Below are 10,162 nucleotides of genomic sequence, written 5' to 3'. Positions count from 1 at the left end.
TTGTAAAAATGGACGAAAACTATCCTTATCCCCTCTGACAGTCAGTACATAATCACTAGATAAAGTGATAAAAGGCACGTATATAAGTGAAAATATGTTACACTATGCGCGTTAAATAAAAGCACTTCACGTGCTATTTATTGACTCTCAGGGGAAATAAGTATATAGTTTTCGTCCATTTTTATAAATTTTAAAGCGATCTCATCATTTCGTTTTATTCAAATTATTTTTATTTACAAATGGCACGTAACAAAAATTAATTATTAATGTGTCATTTCTCATTTCCGACGTCACGATTCAATATGGCTGCAGTAACTACTTAGGAGTCTTAATAATAGTGGATTAATAATAATGAATAATTATAACACAAAATATAGGGCAAATTATATGTCCTTATATGACTTTATGGAATTTTGACATCTGTGTTATGCACTATATATATATATATATATATAAATGTAATTTAATTAACTATAACATTTTACAACTTGATACAATTTAATAGATATAAGAAGAATTTCTTATCATCATTTTCATAGTTTTCATCATTTGTGTAGTCTTTATCAGTCCTATATTTTATTTTATCGTACTTGTAATTAATTAGACTATTCGTCATATTAATAACTATATTTTTATTTAAACATAATTATATTAAACAATGACATTTTACATTTGATCTCATTTAAGATACAGGATAAATTTTTCCTGTATCTTAAATTTATTCTGTATCTTAAATGAGATCAAATGTAAAATGTCATTGTTTAATATAATTATGTTTGAATAAAAATATAGTTATTAATATGACGAATAGTCTAATTAATTACAAGTACGATAAAATAAAATATAAGACTGATAAAGACTACAGAAATGATGAAAATTATGAAAATGATGACAAGAAATTCTTCTTATATCTATTAAATTGTATCAAGTTGCAAAATGCTATAGTCAATTAAATTACATTTCGACAAAAACAATCATCAATGTAATGAATTGCTCGTTATTAAAAAAACATGTTAAAATATGAAACGAATACATGAGCATAAAACAAATTAATGAGAACGAGGAATGACATATAACGAATAATATCACATCACGAAAAAAGTTCTTTTGACAATGACATCTATTAAAAGTAGGAAAAAAGTCAATAAAATAAATACCGTGCTATTTGACGTTAAGGCTTGTATTACGTTTGTCGTATGACAAATGTAATATTAATCTAAGATACTAAGTATTAAAAAAACAAAAATTTTGTAAAAAATTTGAATCAAAGAGAAATTATTTAAATTAAAAAGGATTAAACAACATATCTGCAGAACTTACCGAAAAATTGATCATATAAGAGTATTTGTTAAGTTTCTGTTCCCAATTCAGATAAATAGCAAAAATGTCTCTCTGTTCAGATGAAAATGCATTTATTTATAGATTAGCAAAATGAAACTTGGTCACATTCAATCAGTATTATGTGATTCTAATGTTAATTAAAACGGCATATCTTCATCTATATCTTCATCGAAAAGTGACTGTGTTCCTGAATATAATCAATCGTCTCCTGCTAAGAATTTCAAGAAATATATTTATCATCTATAGTTTACGTTCAAGATAAATAAGTAACGTTATTATAATGGCTACGGGCTTCGTGCTTCGATGAATGCTCATGCAATGCGAACTCCTGCACCGAACCACACTCAAAGCCTGGACAATACATGCAGATGTAACGTTCCGGATTCTCCGAGATCTGCTGCATTGTGTTCACAGTCACGAGCATAACATTATCCGTGTTCGTTGGTATTAGGTTGGTGGAATGCAATTGATAAGACATGTCTCTCTTGGATATTACGTAATGCATAACATTATTGCCAATATTCAATTGTTGCCGCTGCTGCAGCTGTTGATGCTGCTGCAGCTGTTGATGCTGCTGCAGCTGTTGATGCTGCTGCAGCTGTTGATGCTGCTGCAGCTGTTGATGCTGCTGATGTTGCAACTGTTGTTGTTGTAATTGCAACTGCAATTGTAAATGTCGTTGTACTTGTTGCTGCTGTTGCGGTTGCTGTTGTTGCACCTGTTGCAGTTGTGGCTGCTCTAACTGTTGTTGGATTTGCTGTTGTTTCTGCTGATGCGCCAATTGTTGCAAGTGCTGCGGCTTTTGTTGTTGCTGCATCTGTTGCAGTTGTTGTGGCTGCTGTAACTGTTGTTGGATTTGCTGTTGTTTCTGCTGATGCGCCAATTGTTGCAATTGCTGCGGCTTTTGTTGTTGCTGCATTTGTTGCAGTTGTTGTGGCTGCTGTAACTGTTGTTGGATTTCATGTTGTTTCTGTTGATGCACCAGTTGTGGATGTTGTAGTTGCTGCGATTGTTGTTGCATTTGATGCGGTTGTTGTAAATGCAGTTGCCGTTGTTGCATTTGATGCGGTTGTTGTAAATGCAGTTGCTGTTGTTGTAAATATAGTGGTGGCGGTAGTTTGGACGTTTGATAAGTTTGTAAGAATGGTCTGACAGCTACGGTGCCAGTACTCTGCTGCTGTTGAGCAGATTGGATTGACTTGTTTAACGGATAGGTGACAAGAGGCGGCAAGTTTTGATGATAGGCAGTCTTTTGCGAGATTTGCTGCGAAGTAGCACCGATATTGTTTAACAAAGGAGACGTCGTTTCTCGATATAACGTTTCTTTCAATTTTGATGCTTCTACGTTCGCGTTATATTTGACCGAACGCAATGGCTTCACGCCGATCACTTGATATTGTCGAGATTTGGCTGAGACTACTTTAGATGTATTTGGATACGTGGTGACGGATGGAGTTATTGCGGAAGAGAGGGAACGATCTTGACTTGATGTCGTGGGCATGGCTACTTGAGGGTTGAACATCGGTTTAGCTGGCCAGACTTGTATATTGCCGGACGAAGTTACTTGATCATCTTTCTTGTTTTGGTGAGGCAACTGAATGTGTGTTAGCATATGTGTCCTCAATTTCTGCCGACATTCGAATGACATGCCACATATTTGACATAAAGATTTCTCCGGTGAAGTATTTGTTAGCTCTGCCAAGGACTTCACGCGTAAGAAAGCCTTAGGCACATAACTCATGGCGTTTTTCGGTAACGATTCTTTGGGGTCTTCTATCGAAGAATTCGCCACTGACGACACCGAGCGATCTACACAATTTTTGACAGTATTGTTATCCTTCAAAACGCTCGAATTTGTCTTCAGCTGCGTGTTCTCGGATTCTATCGGAGTTATGACACTAATTCGGGAATTTGTACTTTCTTTTACATAGCTCGAAGTCTTCGCAGATGATGCGATCGGAGCTGCATCTTTGGAACACCTCATTTGTCCATCAATGGCAGAATCGGACGTCGTTGATTTCGTGTTTTGTGACATAGTGGAAGGCATACTGTCAACATTTCTTTTGATCTCACTCGATTCTGAACTTTCTTCACTGTCCGACAACACTATCGTTAAGTCCTCATCCGAGTCATCATCAAGATTCCCCGATTTATCATTGCTATTTGGTTCAGATTGCGCGACTGCGACAAGAGAATTGGACGAGGGAACTTGTACCGGAACCTCCGGGACATTTCTGGTTGCTTGTGCTTCTTTATTGGAATGTACTGATGACTGCGTAGATCGATTCTCACTCATGAGATTTTTTACCAGTAAGCGAGTCGATTTTTGTGATTCGCGTGATTTATCATTCACAGTTTTATCAACGAAATCTTTCTTACTGTCGAAATAACTCAAATTCATATAAGGTAATTCGTTTATGGTAGTGTCTCTTTGCGAATTTATGTTGGAGTTCTGATAACTAACGTCACGATAGATTACCTCGCATGTGATCGGCACCTGCTTCTTCTCGTTGTTCCTATGCACGAGCGCGTGCTTCTGAAATAGTTCGACACTAAGGAAATAATTACGGCAGAGAGAGCATATATATTCCGCCCGCAGCTCACTGTGAGTCTGCCAATGTTCTTTGAAGGTCTGCAAACATTGCCACATGGTAGTGCATACCTTGCAGATATATACTTTCGTTACGGCGGTAACAGCTACGCAAGTATAATGCAAATGTAACTCCCTCTTCTGCGTATGCTCCAACGAATGCAGCTCAAAAGACATCCTGCTGTAAAACGTCTTGCTACAGAATCCGCATATTAGCAAAATTGGTATTTTGCTGGGGGTGATCGAAGTCGTGCTCCTGCCATCCGAAAATTCGATACGAGGCTCGACGTTATGGCTTTCGCAAATCGCCTTGTGTGATTTCAGATCTTGTTCATAGATAAAAGGCATTCTACAATGTTGGCACACATAATCGGCTATTTGCATATAAAGAAGCTCTATCGGTATATCTGTCGCTGGTATCTTGACAAGTTTTGAGTTAATGTATGAAGGCCTTGGAAACGAGAGACGACTAGCCAGGAATAACGAGTTCTTCTCATGATTTTGGAAATGGCTCTCGAAGAGTGGTCCAAAACTGTAGAAGATGACTTTACATATGCTGCAAAAAAATGTCACTGTGCCTGTGTGATTAAGTCGAGAATGCGTCGTTAGATGTTGCAGCAAGTCCTGGAGAGAGTTCGATATCTGCTGACAGCTGACACAGAGTAATTTGGACTTTCTACCTTGCAGTCGGTTTTTGTTGCAGAGCGAGCCATCCACAGAACTCATACAATGCACCTCGTAGCATTCCAAGCCTCGAAATATTGTCTGACAAGTGGTGCACAACAAAACTATTTCGATGTGAATGTTCGATCCCATCGCCTTAATTGTTTCGTTTTTAGGTCTATGACACATACAAATAGTGAAGGATATCTCCGGTCGAAGTTCTAAAGATGGTCCAGCGTCACATATGTTTTCTTTCTCCGCACACTGTGTTTTGCTAACTTCCTTGCTAACTTCGGCGTTATTCGTGGCAAGTGTCGACTGTTCTTCTACATCTTGTTCTTCTATAGTATATTCTGCCACTGGTAAGTTCGAAATTTTGTTTCTTTCTTTGGTTGCATCCTGCTGTGATACCTCTGAACTCACGAGATTCTCCGCACTAGATTCGTTTATATGTTCTGGTTGACTCGTCTCTGGCTCATTGATACCATTTCTAGCTACTTCGACCTCTTCCATGGCTGCTTCTATCGAATTTTTCACCATATCATTTGAGACTTGATCGTTAGTCTTGTTAGACACTGGCGTAGAAATAATATAATTATCGATCGCCGTTTGCATAGTCTGGAAATCGTTATGCATATGCTCTGACATATCCTCAAAAAGTTGTTGATTGGTATTAAAGGACTTTGAACAAATCTTGCATGTTATTTTTGGTTTTACTTTAATATTCGTCGAACTACTAGATTCAACATTATTGGAGTCTGAAATTTTCGCTCCACTTGGTGAATTTCGACCAGATTTTGACTTTATAGCTGATTTAGTTTTCATTTCATTTTTTGACACTTTGAATTGTTCATGGCGCATTTTGATGGCTTTCAATGATGACAAGGAGGAAGAAGAGGATGAACTTTTCATATCGGAATTAACAGATTTATCTAATTGACGTGAGCCACTTTCTCCGTTAACTGAAGAACATTGCTGTTTCGATGTCGACGGTTTCGAGTTCTCCAAATTTTTTTCCTTATTCATAATTTTCAAAAGCGAGGCTTTTATGCATTTTGATGCATAGGCAGATTTAGAATTCACATTCATATGTGTTGTATTAAAATTGTTCCTCAAATGTTTTATCCACATATCGAAATCCTTGAATGACGAGCCACACGCAATGCACTTATGTGATTCCTCTTTTTTGTGTTGTATTGTTTGAAATTGTACAACGCTGCAGTTTTTCGAGGTCTTTGACTTTTCAGATTTGTCATTAGTTGACAATTCAAGATTGGTTGCTTTCTTATGCAATTTCGGTGACATCTCTGATACCTTCTTGTTCGAATTTAAGAAAGCGTCTATTGTAATAACGTCTGTTCCTTTTGCGTTTTTACACGGGTTTTTAGAAACAGTGCCGTCCTTAGATTGAATAAAATCGCTCCTAGAGATGATTTTATCAACATTTGCGTCACTTGAAAGATTTTTACTGCTGATGGATGACTCGGGTTTGGCTGTATCATTACACTCTGTTGGCTTTGTTGAGGTTTTTGTCTGTTTCTTCGGCGAAGTGAATTTTGAAGGAGATCCGACCGGTGTTGTACATTTCATAGAAGACGTAAATGTGGAAGCTGAAGTGATAACACTTTCGCATTCTGCATTCACCGATTTCTTCGACGAGTTCCGCGAAATGGGGACTGTTTCTGATGTTGATTTCGATGTAGAAGCGATTGTCTCTTGTAATTTTTTCGGCGTTATCAATGCACGAAACGCATTTCGCCATATTTCTAAACGCTCCTGTGACAAAGTACTATTCTTCTTTTCGGATATTCTTGGCGATAAAGTTTTACAATGATTTCGAATAGGCTTTCGATGGATCAGGAATGAAGCATTTTCATCGCTGTTTTCTATGGTTTGAACGTCTGCAACAAAAATTGAAATAAAATCATATTAAATAATTATTAAAAATAATCAAATTAGTCTGATTCAAGAATTTTTTAAAAATAAAAATTGTTAAAGGAGAAAGACTACGAGTCAAAGTAATTGCTAATAATTAATCTATATTCAATATCCGATCGCTATGAACATTTAATATACAGACGTTTCAACCTTCATCAGGTTATCTTCAGTGTAACACATAAAAATTAAAATTAAACAATGAAAATAAAAATAAAAAGTCGCAATATCGGTTACATAATAGTTAAATATTTTTAGCAATCGGATATTGAATATAGATTAATTATTAGCAATTAACAACTAGCTTTGACTCGTAGCCTTTCTCTTTAACAATTTTTATTTTTAAATTATTATTATTATTCAAAGTTTTAGGTCAACGAGAATAAATCAATTAAAAGAATTAATTCTATTTTTAGTCAAAGCGGAGATTTTAATGTTTAATAATACTAATATGCAAATTGAAATATATTTCAGCTTCAATTTGAGATTGCGTTTTAAATCCAACAAACCAAAGGGATAATCACTTAATATAATCATTGGGCGGTGTCTTCGAAATCATTATAAAATTCATGTATGAATTTATGATGTGATATGAAATCCTCATGTATAATCCCTGCATATGCAATCACGAGAAATCATTGTGTAATATTAGATAAAATCGTTTATTTTACCAAATAACTTCATATGTAGTGAAGAAAATTATTTGTAATCAGATAAAATCATATGAAATCAAATGAAATCATGTAATCTGTGATATTTCAACTAGTGATTATCCCCTCGCAACAAATCGAATTGGCACGCAGTTCATAAAACTGAAGAAAAAAATTTAGGTATTTGCAAAAATATTAGTATTATTAAACATTCGCTTTGACCGAAAATAGGATTATTTTTCTTAATTTAAAAATAATTATAAAAAGATAAAAGATAAGATTATTTTGAAGAGAAAGTCGTACCTTTTATTGAATTTGTGTCGATGAAGCATGATTTAAGGCTTTCGTTCATACTTTGTTCCTTGGATAAACTAGAGCTTACACCTTGATCTTCCGTACAAGTGGTATTCGCGTCCAATCTGCTTTGTAAGCACATGTGTTTATACGTTGTTAATTTACGAAATGTACTTTTGCAAATTTTGGAATTTATCACAAAGTTTAGGTATTTCTTTGTTAAATATTCGACCTCAGTCGCTGAATATCTATCATCTTTAGGAAAATATTGTAAAGTATCCAGTTTTATTAGTAGAACTCTAGGCTTTTTGAACAGCTTGTGTTTCTTCCGTAGCTTTTTCAACTTTGACCTTACTACACGTCTATCAATACATCTAATGGTCAATGGAGAATCTTTAGAAATATTTTGTGTTTTTTTATTTATTTCCAAAAACTTATCATCTTCTGTTGGCAAAATTAATTTGTCTTGAGAGTGTGAAGCTACCAAATTTTGTGACAACTTCCGTTGGTCCAATTGTTCTATTGATTCAGATGAAATATCTGAAATTTTGCTCTTTCGCCACTTAATAACATCTTCATCTTCCATTTCTTCCAATTTTGTTAAAATAACCTTCGCAGGAGAGCTAAACTGTATACATGTTTTTCTTGCATCAATCTTTTTAAAAGATAAATGAGATTCACTCTGGTTATTATTCTCAATTGCTGTTGTATTATTTACAGTTTCATTTTCACTATCAGATTCTTCCATTAATACTATTCTTCGACGTTTCTTGTTTGGTACACGCTGTTTTTCTGTTTCACTGTCAGATGAATGTTTATCGCTACATGCACTTTTCCTTTTAAATTTCCATTTATTCAGTCTCTTTTCCACTTTTTTAGCCATAAGTTTTAACCTTAAACGAATCAGTTTCTTCATTACCTTTTTATCTTTAGATAAAGGGCTAGTAAGATTGGATTGGTTGCTATGCAAACTCGATTCTGTGTCCTTGCTACTAGATGAAGAATCACAATAATCTATCGCGCTTGAACTACTAGGTATGTTTTTTCGATAAAATTTATATGGTAAAGTACGTGCACATGCATAAGTTACATTGACACACAAATCTTTTTTCTCCGTCTCACACGTAGATAAATTAAAATTTTCAGTCTTATTTTGTGCAACGTTACTTATTCTTTGCTCATTCTGCTGAGCATCTTCATACAATTCTCCTTGATATAATTGGTTATGCAAGTGTGTATCTATTTGTTTATTTCCTCTGTCTTCTGACGATATAACTTCTGTAACAGGTTTCGCATTTCGAAATGCTTGCTGAGAATTCGAAGACTTAGAAGAAGGAACGTTTGATTTCTTTTTTTTAGAAAACTTCCCATTTAACAGACCATATCTCCATCTATTTCTTCTCTTACATTTTATTGATTTTAGTGTTGTTTTTTCTTTTACACTTCGTAAACGTGTAAGTTTTACTGAAATATCTTTAATTAAGATACTGTTCGAATCTTTCTCTTGTATTGGATCCTGCATTAAATCTCTTGTTGCCGTCACGTTCAAACTCGTAGAAGTACTACAACTTGGTCTTACATCAAAGAGTTCTTCGTCGTAGATATCCATCTGCAATTTATTTAATGTGGATTATGAAGCTCATTAAAATATAAAGAGTAACTTGCACGATGTGTTCATCAAATTTTATTTAAAATTACTGAATATAGCAATTTTTACCAAAAATAGATTTTATTCTTTACACATAGACAAAATATTGTTTTCGAATAGATTAAAAGAGGCAAAGAAAGATTTTCTATGTGCTTAAATGGAGTTTAAATTGAATAGTCTACTTTTTATATAACTTTATATTCTCCAATGAATCTTATGTAATTTAATAGTATTTTAATGTATAATAAATCAACCTGACTAAGACTCCTTATAAATCAGAAAACCAGGAAAGAACAAGGGCAATAGGAGTCAAGTGCGGGAGACGTTGTGCAAATAACACGACTATCTAGCGTAAAACTTCTTTATTTTACTAAAGCGCTTACATGTTTCGGCTCATTTTTGAGCCTTCTTCAGAGACAACATAAACTCACATATATAGAATATAACAAATATCAACTAGTCATGGTGAGCTTTCCCATCTCGAGAGTATAAATGCCAGAATTAAATCCAGAAAAGAATGAAATGAAGAAAAAAGGAAAGAAATTTTGGAAATCTCGAAATAAAGAAAATGTAAAACTAATGTATCAAAAAATTTTTGAAATTATAATTAATTATTCCGAAAGTTAGGAAGCTCACCCTGATCACAAGACACCGCATCGCAAACATTACTCTTAATAATTCAAAAACCGGTTTCTGATAAGTTGGCCAGTCAGTGTCAGACACAGTGAGTCTCTTTTTGATTTAGTTGGTCTTTATTGAGAGACAGTAATTAGAAAACTAGCGTTAAAAAATTAATCAAAATCAAGAAAAGAAATTTTGAAAATGATCTAAAGTCAACACCCGACAGACTTCTTCCTGTGTACGAGCGACACTGACTGATTAAGCGCGACAACAATTCGACCTTTTATAGCCTGTCAATGATCGGGAGGTAGGCCTTCGGAAGCCTACTCGCAACGTTATAACGAAGCATCGGTTGCAAGACGGCCATAAGTTCGATTGGGACAACGTTGCAATACTGGACGAGGAACCACACTATCGGAA

General features: G+C 34.8%; 1 protein-coding gene across 1 annotated transcript in view; it reads right to left on the bottom strand.

The window, feature by feature from the left end:
• Positions 1-1,366: 1,366 nt before the first annotated feature.
• Positions 1,367-10,162, bottom strand: part of LOC108725416 (uncharacterized) — an 11,080-nt gene continuing 2,284 nt past the window's right edge. The window contains exons 2-4 of the mRNA XM_018452435.1: positions 7,483-9,082; positions 2,426-6,495; positions 1,367-2,350 (exon numbers count right to left, since the gene is read on the bottom strand). Coding sequence (XP_018307937.1) covers positions 1,595-2,350; positions 2,426-6,495; positions 7,483-9,082 — 6,426 coding nt within the window. The 3' untranslated portion in view covers positions 1,367-1,594. The remainder of the gene's footprint in view (positions 2,351-2,425; positions 6,496-7,482; positions 9,083-10,162) is intronic.

The sequence above is a fragment of the Mycetomoellerius zeteki genome, unplaced genomic scaffold (assembly GCF_001594055.1).
Source record: "Mycetomoellerius zeteki isolate Tzet28-1 unplaced genomic scaffold, Tzet1.0 scaffold345, whole genome shotgun sequence".
NCBI classification, from domain to species: domain Eukaryota; kingdom Metazoa; phylum Arthropoda; class Insecta; order Hymenoptera; family Formicidae; genus Mycetomoellerius; species Mycetomoellerius zeteki.
This window is presented reverse-complemented; position numbering and strand designations above follow the sequence as displayed.